The following is a 24,332-nucleotide window of genomic DNA, read 5'->3' as shown; positions in this document are numbered from 1 at the left end:
GAAAAGGAAATGGCAACCCACTCCAGTATTCTTGCCTGGAGAATCCCAGGGACAAAGGAGCCTAGTGGGCTGCCGTCTATGGGGTCGCACAGAGTCGGACACAACTGAAGCGACTTAGCAGCAGCAGCAGCAGTGTATTATACCGATGCATTTTATGCATCCCTGGATAACTGCTTCTTCACTTGACCGGTTTCATGGAAGACAAATTTTCCACGGACTGGGTAGGGGGTGGTTTCAGGATGATTCAAGGGCATTATATTTGTTGTGCACTTTATTTCTGTTAATATTACATCAGATCCACCTCAGATCATCAGGCATTAGATCCCAGAGGCTGAGGAGTTTACATCATTTTAGTTTAGGAAGGGTCTCATAGGACCTTTCTACTTTCAGATGGCTGGTAAACCTGTCCTCAGGCTAAGAGACCACATAGGACTTGAGAAAGCTGCCAGCTTCCCCCCTCCACCTCATGAGTAAAGAGCTCTAAAGACTTACCATGTTCATCGATGAAGACATGCATCGCATCCACGGACATCTCATCTTGCACCGATGTTTCAGGCCCACTTATGACTTGTAGCACAGAACTGTCTTGTTGGGAAGTCACCCTGTAGATTATTTGCCTTTGTCTATTGCCCTGGAAACTTAACACATATAAAGGTTTCAAAAATGATGCGGAACACCTCTTTATCCTTAACAAAGCATTAAAAGAAGTAGCCAGTGAATGAGACTGTACCAGCACAAAGTTATATGAGTAAGTTATCCTTACAGGGTTGGGATCTTGGCAGGTTCCGTGAGCCCAGGGCTGGTGCTGGTGTGGTCTTGACTTTGCACGTCTGGTTTTCCTTGTTTGGCAATGGGTCCACTGGGTTTCTCACTTTCCAGGATTTCTTCCTTTTTCTCCTGGGAGCAGTTATCTGAAAAACACTGCTTTATGTATTAACATAATACTTAGTAAGAAATTGGGAGAAGGCAATGGCACCCCACTCCAGTACTCTTGCCTGGAAAATCCCATGGACAGAGGAGCCTGGTGGGCTGCAGTCCATGGGGTCGCTAAGAGTCAGACACGACTGAGCAACTTCACTTTCACTTTTTACTTTCCTGCATTGGAGAAGGAAATGGCAACCCACTCCAGTGTTCTTGCCTGGAGAATCCCAGGGACGGGGGAGCCTGGTGGGCTGCAGTCCATGGGGTCGCACAGAGTCAGACACGACTGAAGCGACTTAGCAGCAGCAGCAGTAGTAAGAAATTAAGGTGGAAATGAGTGGAGGTAAGTTACCAAGCTGAAGTAAAAATAAATAGAAAAATGTAAATAGCTTCAATGAGGACTTCCCTCGTGGTCCAATGGTTAAGACTTCACCTTCCAATTCAGGGGACGTGGGTTTGATCTCTGGTCAGGGAACTAAGATACCACATGTTGCAGAGCAACTAAGCCTGCACGCCACAGCTAGAGAAGCCAGTGTCCCACAACTACTGAAACTCATGTCTAAAGACACACATCAAAGGTCACAATGTCAAGGTCATTTTGACCTTTTCAAGGTCACAATGTCTTCTGTATTCCTATGACCAAAGCTGCCAATAGCTATGTTCTTCTGCGTAAATGTCTGCCTGAGAGAAGAACATGATTGTGTGGTTTGAACGTACAGGCTATTTCAAGGAGTGACATTCAGAAAGCCCACCAAGATCTGCCTTAAAAAGTAAAATGACGCTAGCTTCCCTGGGGTCTGAATCCCATCACCATGTATAAAACAAAGGTTTTCATCCTTAGCCTTGAAGTAATTAGAGAAACATTGCTGGCTTCCATGTGAGTCCTGAAGAAAAATATTCCCAGTGCATCTGTGAAACGATTAGAATTGCTTTGGTACAAAAACGTTTGCATTTCATTTGACAGCTTGTCAAGATAGAAGTTTTCACAGTTTTCAAGAAACACATCTGTGAAAAAGTGCTATCATAACAAATAGCTTTAGCCAGTGATCATGTCACATAAAAACTGCAGCGAGGCATGTTTAGACAGCTCTATCTGCTAACACTACGTGTATGTGGACTCCTTCATTCATGTTGCTTTTAATACCTTAGTCTCTCCTTCTCTTAATTGGGCACATAAGATATGCCAACCTATGGGCTACTTTGGGGCTTCTCTGATGGCTCGGTGGTAAAGAACCCTCCTGCCAAGACAGGAGATGCGGGTTCAGTCCCTGGGTTGGGAAGATCTCTTGGAGAAGGAAATGGCAACCCACTCCAGTATTCCTGCCTGGGAAATCTCATGGGCAGAGGGGTCTGGCAAGCTACAGTCCATGGGGTCGCAAAAGAGCTGGACGCGACTTGGCGACCAAACAACAACAATGGCTACTTTTCTCCTTTTCCCTTTAAAAATACACACGTAAAGGAATTTCAGTGTCTAAAAATAGCACAAGTGAATGGCATATAATTTAAAACTAGAGAAAAGGGAAAAAATCTTAAATTACTCCTAACCCCACCATGCTGATTCAGGAGCCAATATGATAGATATCACACTGGAGTTTTCTTTTAGACATTTTTTTTTCAAAAATAAAGTCATAATTTAGATGTTGTTTTATAACTATTCTACTTTTCTTAAATTATTACAAATATTTAATGATATATATTTCTACATCATCCAAAAATGGAAGTTATCTTACATTAATACAGTATAATTTACTAAACTAAATAGAAAAGCTATAAAACAGTTTTTGGTGTTGGGTTTTTTTGGATATGCTGCAGGCACATGGGATCTTAGTTCTTTGTCCAGTGATCGAACCCATGTCCCTGTGTTGTGGAGGCATGGAATCTTAAAAACTGGACCACCAGGGAAGTCCCCAAAAGCAGATATTGTTTTATAACTGTTTTACTTCTATAACTGTTCTACTTATCTTAAAGTACTATTAATATTTAATGACAGGAGATATTCTTCTGCATCATCCCCAAATGGAAACTAAATAATATTATATTAAAATAGTATAATTTATTAAACTAGACTCCTATTCTTATAAATTTAGTGTTCCTATTTTTCTATACTGCAGATATTAATAATTCTTCAATAACCATCTCCACATGCATTCATGATTATTTGCTTAGAAAGTCTAGGAGAAATTGAATATACAAATAGACAATAGCCATATAATATATACACAAATAGAACTCTGACCCACAATCTACACAATCTCAGAAAAATAATCCATTAGCTACAGTAACCAGCCCAGGAAACTAACATACTATGTACAAGTCACACTTGTCGGATATCAGACCACTATTTCTAGCAAACGACTCAGGAAGCCAAATAATAACTCCTGCAACAATCAGCCCAAAATGGACAGGAATTGATTAATAACTGAGAGCTTTCCTAATTTTTATCCCTGCTTCCAATTGCAGAAATCCAACCAATCAGAGGAAGCCAAATATGCTCTTTTAACCAATCATGTTTTTGCCTTTTTATACTGCTCATGGGGTTCTTCAGGCAAGAATACTGGAGTGGGTTGCCATTTTCTCCCCCTTGATAAAGGACAGAAATGGTAAGGACCTAACAAACAGAAGAGATTAAGAGGTGGCAAGAATACACATAACTATACAAGAAATGTATACATGAAACTACACAAGAAAGGTCTCAATGACCCAGATAACCACGATGATGCAGTCACTCACCTAGAACTGGACACCCTGAAGTGTGAAGTCAAGCGGGCCTTAGGAAGCATACTATGAACAAAGCTAGTGGAGATGATGGAATTCCAGCTAGACTATTTAAAATCCTAAAAGATGATGATGTGAAAATGCTGCAAATTTGTGAATATGGCAGCAAATTTGGAAAACTCAGCAATGGCCACATGACTGGAAAAGGTCAGTTTTCATTCCTACCACAAAGAAAGGCAATGCCAAAGAATGTTCAAACTATCATATAATTGTGCTGATTTCACATGTTAGCATGATTATGCTCAAAATCTTCAAGCTAGGCTTCAGCAGTATGTGAACTGAGAACTTTCAGATGTAAAGCTGGATTTCAAAATGGCAAAGGAGCCAGAGATCAAATTGCAAACCTTTGTTGGATCACGGGAAAAGCAAGGGAATTAAAAAAAAATCTATTTCTGCTTCATTGACTACACTAAAGCCTTTGACTGTGTGGATTACAACAAACTGGAAAATTCTTAAAGAGATAGGACTACCAGACCACCTTACCTGTCTCCTGAGAAACCTTATGCAGGTCAAGAAGCAATAGTTAGAACTGGACATGGAACAACTGGTGGAAAATTGAGAAAGGAGTACAATAAGGCTGTATATTTTCACCCTTCTTAGACTTCCCTGGTGGCTCAGATGGTAAAGCGTCTGCCTACCATGTGGGAGACCCAGGTTCAGTCCCTGGGTCGGGAAGATCTCCTGGAAAAGGAAATGGCAACCCACTCCAGTACTCTTGCCTGGAAAATCCCATGGATGGAGGAACCTGGTAGACTATAGTCCATGGGGTCACAAAGAGTCAGACACGACTGAGCGACTTCACTTATTTAACTTATATGCAGAATACATAATGCAAAATGCAAGGTTGGAGGAATCACAAGCTGGAATCAAGATTGCCAAGAGAAATATTAACAATCTCAGATATGCAGATGATACCACTATATGGCAGAAAGTGAAGAGGAACTAAAGAGCCTCTTGATAAGGCTGAAATAGAGAGTGAAAAAGCTGGCTTGAAACTCAACATTCAAAAAACTAAGATCACGGCATCTTGTCCCATCACTTCATGGCTCCAAAATCACTGTAGATGGTAACTGTAGCCATGAAAGTGAAAGACACTTGCTTCTTGGAGGGAAAGCTATGACAAATCTAGACAGCATATTAAAAAGCAGAGACCTCACTTTGCCAAAAAATGTCCGTATAGTCAAAGCTGTTTTTTCCAGTAGTCACGTATGGATGTGAAAGTTGGACCATTTAGAAGGCTGAGCACTGAGGAATAGATGGTTTCAAATTGTGGTGTTGGAGAAGACTCTTGAGAGTCCCTTGGACTGCAAGGAGATCAAACCAGTCAATCCTGAAGGAAATCAACCCTGAATATTTATTGTTGATGCTAAAGCTGAAGCTCCAAGACTTTGGCCACCTGATGCAAAGAGTCAATTCATTGGAAAAGACCCTGATGCTGGGAAAGATTGAGAGCAGGAGAAGAGGGCAGCAGGGGATGAGATGGTTAGATAGCATCACTGGCTCAATGGACAAGAATTTGAGCAAACTCCAGGAGATAGTGAAGGACAGAGAAGCCTAGCATGCTGCAGTCCAGGGGGTCACAAGGAGGTGGACAGGACCTAGTGACAACGACAATAATAAACTAATCACATCAAATGCTATAATCCCGCCTCCAGCTTCCCCAGGCCAATAGCTTCCAATCACACCTGGAATCTTCCTTTTTTCCACTACAAAGCTTTCTTCTCTGCCTGCCTCAGAGTTTCTGCCAGAATGCTGGTGTTGGACTCTTTTGTAGCAAGCACTAAATAATAGCCTTACTTTTTCTCAATTGAGCAGTTTTTATTACCACAAAATAAAATAAAGCAGTATCAAAACAAAACAGAAACATGATTTTGAAGGCTGTTGGTAAGTATGTGGGTTTCTATCGCCTCAAATTCTAGAATATCCCCAAGACCTAAAGATAATCCTAAAGGCCTTTGTGGAGGCAACCTGGGTTGGAAATAAGAGTACCGTAAAGAGCACTGGATAACTACATATAAAAGAATGAGATTAGAATATTTCCTCATACCAGATACAAAAACTAAACTCAAAATGAGTTAAAGACCTAAATATAATATCAGAAACCAAAAAAACTCCTAGAAGAAAACATAAGGCAAAGCACTCTTTGACATAAACTGCAGAATTACTGTTTGCATCTGTTTCCTAAGGCAAAGAAAACAAAAGCAAAAATTTTTTTAAATGGGACATAATTAAATTTAAAAGCTTTTGTACAACAAAGAAAACCATCATCAAAATAAGCAGACAACCTAATGATTGGGAGAAAATACTTGCAAATGATATGACTGACAAGGAGTTAATATCAAAATATATGAACAGCTCATACAAATCAATAACAAAAAACAATCAACCCGATTAAAAAGCGAGCAAAAGATCTGAATGGGCATTTTTCAAAAAAAGACATACAGATGGCCAACAGGCACATCAAGATGGCCAACTAATCACTGAGAAATGCAAATCAAAACCACAATGAGATATCACCTCACATCTGTCAGAATGGCCATCATCAAAAAGTCCACAAATAAGAAATGTTGGTGAGGATGTAGAAAAAAAGGGATGGTGGTAGGAATGCAAACTGGTACAGCCACTATGGATTATGGAAGTTCATCAGAAAACTGAACATAGAATCCCCATATGACCTAGGAATCCCATCCCTGGGTATTTATCTGAAGAAAATAAGCACACTAATTCAAATAATACATGCACCCCAATATTCAAAGCAGTATTATCTACAATAGCCAAGATACATAAGAAGTCTATGTGTCCATCAACAGATGAATGGATAAAAAAGATATAGTATAAGTATTTACAATGGAATATTACTCAGCCATAAAATGGAATGAAATTTTGCCATCTGCAACAACATGGACTTGGAATTATTATGTTTCGTGAAGTCAAGAAAGACAAATATCGTAGGTTATCATATACATATGCAATCTAAAAAATAAAGCAAACTAGTGAATATAACAAATAGAAATAACGCAGATGTAGAGAGCACACTAGTGATTATTAGTGGGGAGAGAGAAGACAGGGATAAGGGATAAGAGGTACAAACTACTACAATTAAAATAAATAAGCTACAAGGATATATTGTACAGCACAGGAAATATAGCTAATATTTTATAACTTTAAATGAATACAATCTTTAAAAATTGTGAATCATTGTTATATAATCCTGAAACACATATAGGATTGTACATCAACTATATTTCAATTTAAAAAATAAAGGAGGAGAATAAATTACAGGACAAGAAGAGCAAATGTTTGGTAGTTTTTAAAAAATAAATTAGGAAAAAACCTCTGACCCTTCCTGGAATAGACATATAATCCACTCCAACTTCCCCCTCCCTATTGTACCTACAAGTTCTCAATAGCCAAACCTGTTCCTGTCCCAACAACCAAGCCTGATTCTTTCCAAAGAAAACCTCATAGCATCCACACCTCTTTGCACACCCTAGATTTCCAATTCAACCCCATTCTGATTAAATATGGCTGGCTGAAAAGTTGAAGAGCAGAAACGTAAGCAGACAGATTAAATAAACCTCACATAATAGCCAGAGGGGAAACTCAGAACAGACGGCTGAAATTGATCAAGTATTAAGACTTTTAACATATTTTCCTAACTGAATCATCACAGTAAATCTGTAACATATTATTATTCCTGCTTCCCTGAAGAAACTGTGACTCAGATGGATATGGTGAATGGCCCAACCTCACCCAGCTGGCACTGAAAAACCAAAATTTGGCCCTGGGCTGTTCAAGTTTCAAAGCCAGGATCTGTCCACCCTACTCATAGCTCCCCAAGAAGACACACATTGCTGGCTCAGCACTACCCACTACAGTAGCCACATGTGGCTACTTAAATAAAGTAAAATTCAATAAAATTAAAAACTGTATTTTTGCACAATCCCCATTTCAAGTATTTAATAGCTACATGTGGCCAGTAGTCCCTGGTGGTGGCAGATACAGGACACTTCCATCACTGAAGAAAGTTCCACCAGACAATGCTGGCCTAGATCCATGAATCTTTATACTAACTGGAGGGTAAGCAATCCAAAAGATGCTTACTCATTGGAAGGAAAGTTATGACCAACCCAGATAGCATATTCAAAAGCAGAGACATTACTTTGCCAACAAAGGTCCGTCTAGTCAAGGCTATGGTTTTTCCTGTGGTCATGTATGGCTGTGAGAGTTGGACTGTGAAGAAAGCTGAGTGCCGAAGAATTGATGCTTTTGAACTGTGGTGTTGGAGAAGACTCTTGAGAGTCCCTTGGACTGCAAGGAGATCCAACCAGTCCATTCTGAAGGAGATCAGTCCTGGGTGTTCTTTGGAAGGAATGATGCTAAAGCTGAAACTCCAATACTTTGGCCACCTCATGCGAAGAGTTAACTCATTGGAAAAGACTCTGATGCTGGGAGGGATTGTGGGCAGGAGGAGAAGGGGATGACAGAGGATGAGATGGCTGGATGGCATCACCAACTCGATGAACATGAGTTTGAGTAAACTCTGGGAGTTGGTGATAGACAGGGAGGCCTGGTGTGCTGCAATTCATGGGGTCGCAAAGAGTCGGATATGACTGAGCAACTGAACTGAACTGAAGCAATCCGAAGCACAAATCAGAAAGATGTCTAGTATCTCAAAGTTACCAATGTGTTCTTGTACTGCACATGTTTGTTAAGAAGTTTACCTTTCCTGTCCATGATACTTTATACACAAATCCTGGATACATAGATGTAGTGAAAAGGAGAATACATTTAGTTTACATAATTTAAATATTCAAATATTGATGAAATTTTGTGCAAGAGTGGACTGATCCACTAGCAGGACAGCCTTTTGAAGTGCACCAGAAAGACAAAAGGAACAAGAACAAACTGCTGGGAGCTACCATCGTGGAGCCAAAGGGACCTCTGACTGTCCCAGAGAACAGCCAATAATAAAGGGGTAATCCTAGAATGAAGAAATGCTACAGACCCATGAACCACAACTTCCTGCAAGCAATCCTACTGTATAGATATGCTCTCAGAGATCTATGCAGAAATGATGTACTCAAAAATCAGAGAAATGTGGACATACAAGCTGAACTCAAGATTGCCAGGAGAAATATCAATAATCTCAGATATGCAGATGACACCACCCTTATGGCAGAAAGTGAAGAGGAACTAAAAAGCCTCTTGATGAAAGTGAAAGAGGAGAGTGAAAAAGTTGGCTTAAACCTCAACATTCAGAAAATGAAGATCATGGCATCTGGTCCCATCACTTCATGGCAAATAGATGGGGAAACAGTGGAAACAGTGTCAGACTTTATTTTTGGAGGCTCCAAAATCACTGCAGATGGTGACTGCAGCCATGAAATTAAAAGATGCTTACTCCTTGGAAGGAAAGTTATGACCAACCTAGATAGCATATTCAAAAGCAGAGACATTACTTTGCCAACAAAGGCCCGTCTAGTCAAGGCTATGGTTTTTCCTGTGGTCATGTATGGATGTGAGAGTTGGACTGTGAAGAAGGCTGAGTGCCGAAGAATTGATGCTTTTGAACTGTGGTGTTGGAGAAGACTCTTGAGAGTCCCTTGCACTGCAAGGAGATCCAACCAGTCCATTCTGAAGGAGATCAGTCCTGGGTGTTCTTTGGAAGGAATGATGCTAAAGCTGAAACTCCAGTACTTTGGCCACCTCATGCAAAGAGTTGACTCATTGGAAAAGACTCTGATGCTGGGAGGGATTGTGGGCAGGAGGAGAAGGGGACGACAGAGGATGAGATGGCTGGATGGCATCACCGACTCGATGGACATGAGTCTGGGTGAACTTCGGGAGTTGGTGATGGACAGGAGGCCTGGCGTGCTGCGATTCATGGGGCTGCAAAGAGTCGGACACGACTGAGCGACTGAACTGAACTGAACTGAAAGTTAAAAGACTGTAGGGACTTCCCTGGCAGTCCAGTGATAGGACTCCTCACTTCCACTGCAGGGGGCCTGGCTCGGATCCCTTGTCAGGGAACTAAGGTCCTGCATATCATGCAATTCAGCCAAAAAAAAAAAAAAAAAAACATAAAAAAAGGCTTTGCAGAAACTTTAGTCCAGTAACATCCTTTGCCAGGGAAGAAACTGAGCTCAGAGATATTAAGTAACTTGAAAAGTAATGACTCTTATATTCATGCAAGAAATATAGTTTTATTATTTATGAATGTTGACTCTGGAGCAACACCAAGATCAAAGCTCAGCTCCAGACTTACTAGACTAACTTGGAAAACAGAGAAAACCACCTTTCCAGAAGGAATGATAAAAGGACCCATAACATAAGGTTATATGAGGAGCAAATGAGTGAAGCTGTATATAATTCACTCCATTATACAGTAACTGTATAACTTATTGTTCAAGCTGGGAACACTTTTGTGAGAGAGAGGTGGTGCTATTAATAATTATGTTGGCAAAACACATGTTAACAAGGACCTTGTCGAACAAACCACCACAGATGGTCACCCTCGTTAATATCGGTAAAGGGTTTAGGACAGTGCCTGGCATAAATTGGGCTTCCCTGGTGGTTCACATGGTAAAGAATCTGCCTGCAATGCAGGAGACCCGGATTTGATCCCTAGGTCAGGAAGATTCCCTGGAGAAGGGAATGGCTGCCCACTCCAGTATTCTTGCCAGGAGAACTCCATGGACAGAGGAGCCTGGTGGACTACAGTCCATGGGGTTGCAAAGAATCAGACACAACTGAGCGACTAACACTTTCACTGGCATATATTAAGGGCCATGTGTTATAATTATGTTTACAACTTGGGATAATTAGGAAATTCAGCATACAGGACTGCATAATATCATTCAACAGAAAAGTGGATTCATTTAATTTGCTTTACAATTTGCTTTCCCAGAACGCGTCTATTTTATAATGGCAGAGACATCCATTGAAGGCTTTCGTCACCATGGTAACATATAATTGCTTATTTCCTTAGAAATAAATATTCCTGCCTTCCAGGGAAGCCAAATCTTCATTACTATGCCTAAAATTTCCTGGAGGAGTGAACCAGTTTTAATCTATGTTCATCACACAGCTTGGTTTTGGCACATTCAGCAAACACCAGTGAAGAGCCAAACAGCCAACAATTACACAATAGCTGTCCTTCTGTTTGCAAAGTCAAATCACAGAAAGCCAATGACAAAGAGAAACACTGCCTTCTCTGTATCAGCAGGACAGAACAGATGTGGGATCCTACCTGCAGGAAGCCTGCTGTCTTTGTTCTGCTCTGTTGGCTCATTCCTTTGGTTAGATACCACCACCTTGGAAGTATTAATCGATTCTAACAAGGAGACAAATTCCAGGAAGTTGGATTCATTTGGTACTTGTCCTTCCTTGGCCTCTAGGTCAGATTTGGAAGTTGGCATTGTTTGTTCTTTATCATTAATAATTTCTGCAGAACTTTTGCTCAAGAAGACATCTGTCCCACTGTCCACGCTGAGGACCCGGGCATGTCTCTTCTCCTGGCTGGTTCTACAAGATGATGGATCAAGGTTGGCCTGGGCTTCCATTCCCACCTCAGACTCGGAGACCATGTTAGGTGTAGGTGGGGGGGTTGCACAGTGGTCTCCTGGGGAAGGACTGTGGTCCTGGGTGGCACTGCCCCCCTCCCCAGATTCATAGCCAGAACACGGATTGGAGGACGCCTCCACCGTCAGTCTCTCTGGCGTCCTGCCACTCCCACTGCTTTCGGGACACACCGTGCCTCCTGCATCCTCAGACAGCTGGAAGGTGATGACAGGAATTCTCATCTGCTCCACGTTTAGGGGACTGGCTGCCCCTGGGGGAGCTGGCTCAGCATCAGCCTGGAAGCCAGATGGCTGAGTACCAACCGCCTTGAGATGCAGCGAGCTTTCCAAGTCTGTCATGGAGTTGGGCGTACTGCTCATGGTAATGACGATCCTAATGGGTTCGTGCAGACTCAGCGGGTCACCAGGTTGAGAAGTATCTATCAGAGTGACGGCGACCTCACTATCTGAGTCACCCACGTCCTGGTTCAAGGTCGAGTCCACCTGCTGGGAAACTTGCCCCTGCACAGGTCTGGCGATGACGGTGTTACACTGTGGGCAGCTGCTGCTCAGGCTGTCCTGAGGCGACTTGTTCTGTAGCTTGTCCCTGATGGAGGCATAATGACCAGGTTCTGGAATCAAGACAGAATTCTCACTCCCCCAAGGCTGGACAGAAACGTCCGTCTCCAGTAAGTCGTACTGAGACAAAGACAGGTAGGGCAACTTCTTTACGGTTTCTTTGTCCACCAAGCCATCCTCGGATCTGTGGTGGAAGGGGGGCTGCCCCCTGCCCCCTCTTTCCTTCCCTTGATCACCAATGCAAGTTTCTGCCACAACAGGTTTCAGTGGTATTGCTGATGTGGTAAGGGCTCCCAGCACGGGTGCTTTAGAAGCAGGTAAGCTTTCCGTTTTGATAGCAGGTGAGGTAGATGACGCTGGTGCTATGGGTTGGTCATCTGAGAGAACGACACCTGAAATCAACAACAGCATCTTGATTCCCATCCAGAATGGATGAATGATGTCCCAGCGCAGACCAAATGATAATAACTTATTATTATCGTACATAATACCAATAAAAAATTTAAAATAACACCAGCAACAAATGTGATTAGATGCTTATTTTTAAAATACCACCTCTGCTGTGAAATTGATCTGGAAATCTCCATATTTAAGATAATAATTCAGACTTTCAGCTTTCCCTCTTTTGTGGCCCTGGGAGTCAGACTCGTGCATACTCAGTTGCTCAGTCATGTCTGGCTCTTTGCAACACTATAGACTGTAGCCCGCCAGGCTCCTCTGTCCATGGAATCTCCCAGGCAAGAGTACTGGAGTGGGGTGCCACTTTCCTCTCCAGGGGGATCTTCCCGACCCAGAGATCAAACTCACATCTCTTGAATTGGCAGGTGAATTGTTTACCACTGAGCCACCTGGGAAGCTTGGGAGGCAGACTAGTATGATTTAAACAACATATTTGCAATCCGAAAGATGTTGGCTGTGCTGTTTACTAGCTACAGTACATTGGGTAAGTTACTTAATCCTTGTAAACCAAGGCAGGGAGGCTCCAAAATATACGGTTGGCCAAAAAGTTCATTCAGATTTTTCTGTAAGATGTAATGAAAAAAAACAAACAAACTTTTGGCCAATCCACTGTAGCACTTGACAAGCCAAAGCAGCTTGGATTTTATAATGTGACCTCAGCAGAAGTTGTTCAATGCAGAGAAAGGAAGAGGTTCATTCAGGCCTCCAAAAGTTCTTTTCTAAGTCTTCTAAGTCCTGCTTCTCAGTGGCGCTAATGGTGAAGAACCTGCCTGCTAATGCAGGAGACGTAAGAGACGTGGGTTCAATCCCTGGGCCAGGAAGATCCCCTGGAGAAGGGAATGGCAACCCAGTCCAGGATTTTTGCCTGGAGAATCCCATGGACAGAGGAGTTTGGCAGGCAAAGAGACAAGAATGACTGGGGTGACTTCGCATGTACACAAGGCTTCTGAAGGCAGTCAAAAATCAATAAAATAAAATCTTAGCAAAAAAGTAAAATAAATATTTGGGGTGGGAGGATTAAAAGGAAATCCCAGAAACAAAATTTGTAAATGGAGAGAAATGCAAAGACACAGAACACAATGTTGTTAAGTGGTTAAGAATCCACCCTTCCAATGCAAAGGGCAAGAGTTCAATCCCAGGTAGGAGAACTAAGACTCCCACATGCCAGGAGGTACAGCCAAAAAATTGAAAAAAAAAAAAAAGCAAGTATGTGCATTGATGATGAATTTACCTATTATATATCAGCTATTATGAGCCTTATGGAAAGAGGCAGAGATTGGAGAAAGGACAATGAAATACGATCAATACAAAATCACAGTCTGAACACAGACATGATATACAGATTCTGATAAATAATTAAAATGAAGAGTTAAAGAAATGAAGGTAAAATATAAATATACAGTCTTAGGTACAGTTCTAAATCTTAATGACTTCATTGGCATTCGGCTTTATAAAAACGAATTTGTGTTTCACTGAGAATAATGCTGTGATAAAATACTAAATAGTGAGCATAAGCACTCTACCTGTGAGATCTTCTGCTGTTTCCTGCGCTGGCAGGTCCTAGATAAATGAAAGAACAAAAATCAATCAGTGACCCAGCTCCCTTGCTCACTTCCAGGCAGTCAGCAGACACAGAACAACCACCACTGTCTTTCTAAATGGCAGGTGGGAAGAGACAGTATAGTGTCCACTATACTGGGCACTACATGTATGAGACAAATGGGGAGAATTTAGTGTCTGGTACAGACATCCACCCAAGACCCCAGTGCTGTGATCAAAGGGAGTTTGATAATTAAAAAAGTGAGGAGACAAATAATGTGCTACTTTATGCTGTAAGGAAGAGAGTCCAAGAAAGTGAATCTAGAGGGGAAAAAAAATGGTGATTTAAGTGTGATTTCACGTGGAGTGAAGGACTGGACTCCAGGGAAAGGCACTGAAAATACAGTGACTGAGATGGACGACAGACAGGCCCAGGGAAGGGCAGTGCAGAGGTGTTTATGGGGTCTGGTCACCTGCAGTCCCAGCAGGGTGGGCGGACTGCAGAAGAGGCTGATGGGTGTACTTGCAGCACGTGATTAGGTGTTTATCTCATGGCCCAAGGGCGCCCCTCAGGTCACTGCTACCCAAAGACAAGTATTGACAACCAGCACGTGTAAACCGCAGCCACCGCCATTGCACACTTCCGGAATCAACAAAACAGCAGCATGAAGAGAGTGAAAGAGAAAACAGACCACTGACCAGGAGCCCAGAAGAGTGATGAGAGTTTATGCTCTGTCCTCCGGAGCTGCCGTGGAGAGGAGGTGTGGAGAGGGATCGATCGGCTTCTTTTTTGCCGCTGTTAATCTGTCCATTATTGCTAATCCAGCATGAGAAACACAGGGGTAGTGATATTATAAAATAGAAGTATGGCTCTTTCGGCCTTAGTCCCTAAACAATTGTTTTCCTTGTTTCCACTTTGTCAAATCCATGGTATACACAACTGAATAGTACTCAGACTTCCCTGGTGGCTCAGTCGGTAAAGCGTCTGTCTACAATGTGGGAGACCTGGGTTTGATCCCTGGGTCAGGAAGATTCCCTGGAGAAGGAAATGGCAACCCACTCCAGTACTCTTGCCTAGAAAATCCCATGGACAGAGGAGCCTGGTGTCCATGGGGTCACAAAGAGTGGGACACGACTGAGAGACTTCACTTTCACTTTCTGGCCATAAAAAAAAGAATAAAATAATGCCATTTGGAGCAACATTGGCAGACCTAGAGATTATCATACTAAGGGAAGTAAGTGAGAAAGAGAGAGACAAATACCATATGACATCACTTATATGTGGAATATAAAATATGACACAAATGAATTTATTTACAAAACAGAAACAGACTCCCAGACATAGAAAACAAACTTATAGCTATCAAAGGGGAAAAGGAGAGGGATGAATAAATTAGGAATTTGGGATTAACATATACACACTGCTGCTGCTGCTAAGTCACTTCAGTCGTGTCCGACTCTGTGTGACCCCATAGACGGCAGCCCACCAGGCTCCCCTGTCCCTGGGATTCTCCAGGCAAGAACACTGGAGTGGGTTGCCATTTCCTTCTCCAATGCATGAAAGTGAAAAGTGAAAGGGAAGTCGCTCAGTCGTATCCGACCCTCAGCGACCCCATGGACTGCAGCCCACCAGGCTCCTCCACCCATGGGATTTTCCAGGCAGGAGTACTGGAGTAGGGTGCCATTGCCTTCTCCAATATACACACTACTATATATAAAATAAATAAACAAGATCCTACGGTATAACATAAGGAACTCAAGTTGATATTTTGTAATAACCTATATGGGAAAAGAACCTGAAAAAGAATCACTTGCTGTACACCGGAAACTAATATAACATTGTACATCAACTATATGTCCATAAATACACATACAAACAGAAAGGAAAAACCATGGTATACAAACTTTACTTTTAAAAGCTAATAAACATTACTTTAAAATAAGACATGCTCCCTTAAAGAACTATCAGAAATAAGACCCAGAATAGTGACAAATGCCCACATGAGAATTATCTTTAATATTTTAGTTCTACACAATGTATTACTTTTAAATCAACAAACACAAATTTCCTGAAAATACTCGCATGTGCTAAGCATTTAAATGATGAGATAGAAAGACAAAAGTAAAATATTTTGTTATGCTAAGCCTAATGCAAATGGATTTCACAGCATGGTATAAGGTCACATTAAACAGTCAATTAAACCATCTGGATCATCAACAATTTTTATGCCTAAGTGTATATGTAAATATAAGAAAAATGTACATATTTGTGTCTGACTCTCCTGGCATATTTTCATAAACACCAAACAAATGAGCGAAATTATTTTAATCAAGATGAAAACATTTAAATTATAAACTGATGCATTAATTAGAAATGTTACCTTGGATTTCTGTGATTAGTTATATGGTCACCGTTGGCCTCTTTGTCTTTACGTGGCTTTTCTTTCTTTCCAGAGGGTCTTTGCTGGATCACTTCTCCTTTATCAAACATGAGGTGTAGGCGATAACTGACCAATTTGATTACTGTGAAGAATATGGTCACTGAACTGCAGTATAAAAATACAGTGATGGCATCTGGAGGAAAAGCCTATAGAAGAGAAAAGAAAGGGAAAAAAATTATTTGCTTGTAGGATTATTTTTATCTTATATATGAAAACATTTTTTAAGTATTTATCAAGCATAAATTGGGCAAGGTTTCAAATTTTATTAGCTTTGTAACTTTTCTTTTCTTAATATCCAAGGAGAAAGAGCTATTACCTTTTTATCTTCTTAAAAAGTCTTTCTTATTTCTCAGGTTCTGCCACTAGCTGCAATGACCAAGATTTGACTTGCAGACAGGAACCTCACAGAATGAAAGATACAGTATAGCAAGGCTCTCCATTTCTACTAGCTCTTTATTCTATAGTCAAATCTGGTCTTCTTGTGCACGTGGTCTTCAAGGCCAGAGAAAGGCCTTTGAGATGCTATCTTCTTCAACAAAACACAAACACCCTTGCAGAGAACAGAGGAAAGGAGAAAGAAATTTAAAAAACCTGATTTCCCATTGAGTGAATATCATCAAGCCATGGATTTTTCTAGTGGCATGATGTAGGCAAGGGCTCTATGAGAGTGTACTGTTTCTAAAACACAGAAGGATAATCCCACTCCTGGGCATATATCCAGAGAAGAACATGATCTGAAAGGATACACGCACCTCAGTATTCACTGCAGCACTGTTTACGATAGCCAAGACACGGAAGCAACCTAAATGTCTATCAACATATGAAGGGATAAAGAAGATGTGGTACATCTTCTTTGGGTGTGGTACATATATTAATATTCCATTAATATACATATTAATGGAATATTATTTAGCCATTAAAAAGGATGAAATAATGCCAGCTGCAGTAACTTAGATGGACCTAGAGACTGTCATACTTAGTGAAGTCAGTCAGAGAGAAATATCATATGATATCCCTTACATGAGGAATCTAGGAAGAAATGATACAAACTTATTTACAAACAGAAACAGACTCACAGACTTAGAGAATGGATTTATGGTTACTAGAAGGGGAGGGATAGTTAGGGAGTTGGGGATCAACATGTACACACCGCTAAATTTAAGAGGGATAACCAACAAGAACCTACTGCAGCACATGGATCAATGTTATGCGGCAGCCTGGATGGGAGAGTTTGGGGGAGAATGGATACATGTATATTTATGGCTGAGTCACTCTGCTGTACACCTGAAACCATCAGAACATTGTTATTGGATATACTCCAATATAAAATTAGAAGTTCAAAAAAACAAAAGGCAGAGGGATATTTCCATCAGTAGCAAAGGATCTTTACATGGAGATAATGGTGAGGGTCCGGAGAAGGCAATGGCACCCCACTCCAGTACTCTTGCCTGGAAAATCCCATGGATGGAGGAGCCTGGAAGGCTGCAGTCCATGGGGTCACTGAGGGTCGGACACAACTGAGCAACTTCACTTTCACCTTTCACTTTCCTGCATTGGAGAAGGAAATGGCAACCCACTCCGGTGTTCTTGCCTGGAGAATCCCAGGGATGGGGAGCCTGGTGGGCTGCCGTCTATGGGGTCGCACAGAGTCGGACACGACTGAAGTGACTTAGCAATAGCACTGGTGAGGGTCAGTTTGATTCTGTCTAATCCCCTCAAGAAACAAGTATTAATAGAATCACTGAGATCCATTTAATTCTCCCTTCACATCCCTTCCTATTTTTCTCACAGACCATGAACCATGATGGGTTTTCCAGTCTTTCCTAAGGGATAGAAATGAATCCCTGAGTGTCTCAAGATGATACTAAGAACAGTTTCAATAAAGTGAGACCTTTTTCATCAGTGCACCTCCCAGAAGGACCTCAGAAAAACAGTGATGAGTCCAGTCTGTGCTGCAACGTGGAACATAGCTAGGCTTGGAGACCACATGGCCTGGCCCCCTCTGGTCCCACACAGCCTCTGCATAACTTGCTCTGGTCTTATCTGATTGTTTACCATCTAGGTAAGACCATTTCTAAACAGAATAACAATGGGTTATCGCTCAGATGTGTCTGACTCTTTACGACTCCATGGACTATACAGTCCATGGAATTCTCCAGGCCAGAATACTGGAGTGGGTAGCCTTTTCCTTCTCCGGGGGATCTTCCCAACCCAAGGATTGAACCCATGTCTCCTGCATTGCAGGCAATTCTTTACCAGCTGAGCCATAAGGGAAGCCCAAAGAAAATAGACAAAACAAAAGAACAACCAAGAAAGATCACCAACAGGAAAAGTCAAATTTTCATCACCACTGGCTTGTTTTTATTTCATGGGGGAAACAGTCCACACATAAATATAAACTCATAAATAAATAAATGAAAGAATGATTAAATAAGATAATATTAGACAGACAGATAATATATAAAGTCAATTTCCCTCTCTGAAAGCAGACAAGTGTCACATTTACACATGTATGTCCTCATGAGAAGTTGTGAAGAACCTCAAGGAACATATTGGCAAATTAGGAAGACAGATAAAGAGGTCATTAACAGCTTTCATCACCTTTTTTAACCTGTCTGTTATATTTCAGGTCTAAAATATATTTTTAAAATAGGCTAAAAGAAAAGGATGAAATAATGCCATTTGCAATAACATGGATGGACCTAGAGATTATGACGTTAAGTGGAATAAGTCAGAAAGAGAAAGACAAATATCATATATCACTTATGTGTGGAACCTAAAATAGGACGCAAGTGAACTTACCCATGAAACAGAAACAGACTCAGAGACGTGGAGAACAGACTTGTGACTGCCAAGAGGGGTTGGGTGGGAGGAGGGACGGATTGGGTACCAGAAGTGGGAGGGTGGAGAGAGGGAAAATTAAAGGAAGGTGGTTGAAACTTATAAGAGTAATAAGTACTGAGGATGTAGTGTACATGATGACTATAATTAACACTGTTGTATGATACATAAGAAAGTTAAGAGAGCAGGTCCTAAGAGTTCTCATCACAAGAATTCTGTTCTTCTCTTTCTACTGTACCCATTGTATGTATGAGATGGTTAATGTTAAATAAGCCTATGTTTTGCTGTGATAATCATTTCACAATATATGTAAATCAAACCATCAGGATGTATATCTTAAATGTTGCGTGTCCATTATTATTCAATAAAAGTAGAAGGAAAAGAAGGAAGATTTTTAAAGTTTTTAATAAAAAAATAAATCCCAGCAGGGCTTCCCTGGTGGCTCAGTGGTAAAGAATCCACCAGACAATGCAGGAGGTGCAGGTTCGATCCCTAGTCCAGGAAGATCCAGAGCAGCTAAGCCTGTGCACCTCAACTACGGAGTCTGTGCTCTAGAGCCTATGCTCTTCAACAAGAGAAGCCATCGTAATGAGAATTCTGAGCACCACATCTAGAGAGTAGCTCCCGCTCACCACAGCTAGAAAAAAGACCACACAGCACCAAAGACCCGGAACAGTCATAAATAAATAAAAAAATTTTTTAAATAAATAAATCCCAGCAAATGTCTATGAGCACAGATTAGCAAACTGCCATATACAAAGTACATTCAAAAGCTGTTTGAACTATAATGTAACTTGGGTTTCATAGTATTCCAGTTAGTAGCGGTAGCAAAGAAAGTGCTCGCAAAGAAACATGGACTCCCCTGGATTTCCCAGCCTCCCTTGCAGTCTGGTGGGGGCCATGTGCCTACTTTTGGCCAATGGACTATGAGCAGAAGTGGTCAGTGTCACTTCTAAGCCTAAACAATTATAAGTTGGGTGCTTCCTCCATGCCCTTCTCCTCTTTAGCTGATCATGTCAGAGGTCATGATTTCCCAGATCTATCCACAAGATGATAGAGCTTCTTCAGCCTGGGCTCCTGGGTGACTCTGTGGAACAAGGGCTTTCCAAACCCCGGATGGACATATAACAGAAGCAAGAAATAAACCTGTGATTCATTGAACCACTGAGATTTGGGGTGTGGCACCTAGCATGGCTTCCTCTAAATGAATGTCGGGGTTCCATTTTATGAGGAACCCCGACATTCAAATCAGATTAGAGATAAAACTCTAAGGCATTGGGAAAAGAAGGCTAGGGAAGAAGGATGAGAGAGAAAAAATTACATATGGATACTGGGGAAATTCATTTGGAAAAAAATTGACCTGCCACAATAAGAAGAGATATTACTTTTCAGTTCATTCTCATACCTGTGGTCTACAGCATAAGCTTAATAATGTTGAAATTAAGAGAAGGCAACAAGGTAGAATTTGAAGTTAACATGAGTATCAGTAACTAGTTCGCAATTCAGGTAAGAACAGTTCCTGTCTCATCGTCAAAGAAGGAACATTTAGAACTTTATTACATCACCAAAAAGCCCCTACACCACACCAGACTGTAGAGATACACATTTTACTGAAACTTTCCTTGGAGATAGGAAAGATGTCACAGCATGTGACACATGGCACATTATTCTTCCCCAAATTCTCTGCCCTAATGAGTCTTTTAAAAACCTCTCCCTTAAGCAGACCCTCCAAATGGAATGAGCATCTTCTCTGTTTATTATTCAATAAAATAATAAATGACATCAATGAGATGTCCCCTTTTATTATTAATTTTTTGATATTTATTTATTTGGCTGTGCCGGGTCTTAGTCGCAGCATGCAGGGTCTTCAACCTTCCTTGTGGCGTCAGGGTCTTTTAACTGCAGCGTGTGATCTCTTAGTTTTGGCATGTGGGATCTAGTTCCCTGACCTGGGATTAAACCCAGGCCCCCTGCATTAGGATCTCGGAGGCTTAGTCACTGGACGACCAGGGAAGTTTCCGAATGTTCCCTTTTTATGCTATATAAATAAGCTCTGCTCAGATTCCCCCAATTCTACATTCCCAGGGAGATCACTGAAAATTACTTTCACGGCCATTTTACTGCTGATCTCATTATGCTCAATCAACAAAAATCTCCAGCTTCTAGAATTTTCTCTCCTATAAGTGTACATGCAGGGAAAGGAGGGGGTTTAGGAAGGACTCTGTCATGAATGAGCAGTTTTTATATTTGTGCTTAATTTCAACCCCAAATCTTTCCCCCAGTATAAGGTATATTCAGATTTTGAATAGAGGTTTACTTGCTCTAAGGTAAATCATAATTCTCTCTCCTTTCCATGAACTGAGCATTTGAACACATCTTTACTAACAATAAGAGGCAACATTTTTTCAAAAGTATATCCTTGGCCAAAGATAAGCTATATGTCACTTTCTGATCCATTACTAGGATAACCAGTAATATCATCATTCAACTGAACTTTTTTCTGACAAAATTCATGAAAAATAACGTGTTACCAACTAAGCATCATGAATACAGTAGTTCGCATTTCTTGCGAAACTGGGTTTCTCGGGATTTAGTATTCATTCCCTAGAAGCACCTGTCTGTGTGTATACCCCAATGGTTCATAGCTCTCCCCCGTGGGACCCACCTCTGCTCCTTCTGCTCAGAGCTCTGGTTCTTTCACAGTCACCATTCCTTTATATATATTTATTTTTATATATATATATATATATATATATATATATATATATATATATATCCTTTTATTGTGGCAAAATACATATAACAAAATTTACCATCTTAACCATTTCAAAATTTACAGTTCAGGAGCATCAAGTCCACTCATAGTGTTTTGCAATCATCACCACCATCCATCCAGAGAGTCTTTTCATCTTCCCAAACTGATGAACTGAGCTTTCCTTGGGAGCTGACAAAGCCAAGTTCAGGGAGAAGTCTCAAGAAGTTGCTGACTCATTGCGAGGAGTCAGGCTCCCACACTAGCTGCTTGGTAAGTGCTTCTGAGATGACAAATGTGGGCCTTGTGAGGGAGAGAGGACCCTGCAGCAGTGACATCACATGAGGAGACCAGGACCGCGAGAGGCACTGGATGATGGAAAGGGGACCAATGGCCCCAATCTCCTGAGTCAGAGCAAGGAAAGGGCTTACAGAATCAGGCCTGGTGGTGGGCACAGGGGTGCACTTCTGTGCAAAATGGGAGTGCAGATTTCTAAGGGAAGATTTTCTGATAACCAAGGGACATGAGTAGGACTGTATGCCTCTTTCTTGGCGTCAACCTGCTTCTCCAGTTCCTCGCAGATGGAGACACTGAGGCCCTCCGTCCATCCCATTCTTAGGCTAACCACAGATTGGTCACTGACCTGGGGGCAAGTCTTTCTGCCAACATACCAGCCACTGTAGGTGGGACAGCTGAGTCTTTCTGGCATCCAGTACAGTTTCTATACGACAGCATCAATGTCTTGACTTCCTATAGGACACACCCGACTCCTAAATGCACACCATTATATCACAACCCATGGATGCTCAAACTGACCCATCTTTGGCCAGCATCTACAAGTTTAATCCCAAAGCCTTTCAACATGACCCTAGTATTCTTCAACAGTTTCTCTGACTTTAGGGTCCTCTTGTATGTTGTCTGGCCCAAACCTAGAATGGGCCATTACTCCAAAGAATCCTACTATCTTTAAGAAGGAAATGGTACTTAAAGACCAGAATCTGACTGTGAGATTTGTGCATCCTTATTGGGTTATCATTGATTCTAGGTGTTCTGTTCAGTTGCTAAGTCGTGTGTGACCCTTTGCGACCCCATGAACTGCAGCACTCCAGACTACCCTGTTCTTCACTATCTCCTGGAGTTTGCTCAAACTCATGTTCACTGAGTGATGCCATCCAACCTTCTCATCCTCTGTCACTCCTTTCTCCTCTTGGCCTCAATCTAAATAGAGCTGCTGCTGCTGCTGCTGCGTCCCATCAGTCATGTCTGACTCTGTGCCACCCCATAGACGGCAGCCCACCCAGGCTCCACCATCCCTGGGATTCTCCAGGCAAGAACACTGGAGTGGGTTGCCATTTCCTTCTCCAATGCATGAAAGTGAAAAGTGAAAGTGAAGTCACTCAGTCGTGTCCGACTCTTAGCAACCCCACGGACTGTAGCCCACCAGGAAATCCCAGTCCATGGGATTTTCCAGGCAAGAGTACTGGAGTGGGGTGCTAAATAGAGCTAAAAATATGCATTAAAAAAAAAGTAAATCATGATTTCAGATGGGTATTTCCAATTCAAATGGTAGATTACAAGGTTCTAAGTAACTTCTGTGATTTCATTTGTACCTGTTTTCTCTTATTGCTGAACTCTTGATTCCTAATCACAGTTTCTTATTGTCATCATCAATCTATATATATAATAACTTCAAAATAATAGTATAAAATCTTTTTGATGACAATAAGATAACCAAATGCAATTTAAGATGTTTTTGCTGTTTTTATCTTTAGGTTATATTCCAGAAGGCCTAGAAACTCCGTGTTTAAAGTCATTTGAAATAGTTTTTGCTTGAGTATGCCACCAAACTATCAAATAAGATTCATTCCTTTTTGCCAGCTCTGTTAATATCCTCCAGTCTATTTCCTTTACTTTTATATTAGTTTTTTCTTAATTTATCCTTTAATTGTGTCTTCTTAAAAACAAAAAGGTAAATGCTTTCTATTTCCTTCCTAATTTTTAGCTTAATTTTAACTTCTGTTCTTTTTCTACTTAATAGTAGATCCTAGAGATCACTCTAGAGCAGTCTACTGTCCCACTCCCTTTTTTACAACTGCATAGTAGTCCACTTTGGAAGTGCCATATATAATTCATTAACCCATTCCCTATCAACTGATACCTATTTCTAGTCTTTTATTATAATAAATTGTGATTCATCTTATACATATATCCCTCTGAATTTCAGAGAATGGTTATTTGTTTAAAGTATATTAGGTATTACCTTTTAAATCTTTGCAACCCAGATATGCCAAAATCACATTATTTTAATATCTACTTTTCTTAGATTATTACTAAAATAATCATTCATGTGGTTATTGAAAATATATGTATGTATATATATTTCTCTGTCAGTTGTCTATTTTTGTCCCTTTTCAAGGTGTTTATATTTTTATTATTGATTCTTAATTATTCATTCAAAGATGG

The 24,332-nt window shown here is 41.0% G+C and overlaps 1 protein-coding gene across 1 annotated transcript in view; it reads right to left on the bottom strand.

Moving 5' to 3' along the window:
* Nucleotides 1-24,332, bottom strand: part of PCNX2 (pecanex 2) — a 311,350-nt gene that overhangs the window by 272,990 nt on the left and 14,028 nt on the right. The window contains exons 2-7 of the mRNA XM_005891898.3: nt 16,217-16,422; nt 14,535-14,652; nt 13,820-13,856; nt 10,949-12,229; nt 764-911; nt 493-638 (exon numbers count right to left, since the gene is read on the bottom strand). Coding sequence (XP_005891960.1) covers nt 493-638; nt 764-911; nt 10,949-12,229; nt 13,820-13,856; nt 14,535-14,652; nt 16,217-16,422 — 1,936 coding nt within the window. The remainder of the gene's footprint in view (nt 1-492; nt 639-763; nt 912-10,948; nt 12,230-13,819; nt 13,857-14,534; nt 14,653-16,216; nt 16,423-24,332) is intronic.

The sequence above is a fragment of the Bos mutus genome, chromosome 28 (genome assembly GCF_027580195.1).
Source record: "Bos mutus isolate GX-2022 chromosome 28, NWIPB_WYAK_1.1, whole genome shotgun sequence".
NCBI classification, from domain to species: Eukaryota; Metazoa; Chordata; class Mammalia; order Artiodactyla; family Bovidae; genus Bos; species Bos mutus.
This window is presented reverse-complemented; position numbering and strand designations above follow the sequence as displayed.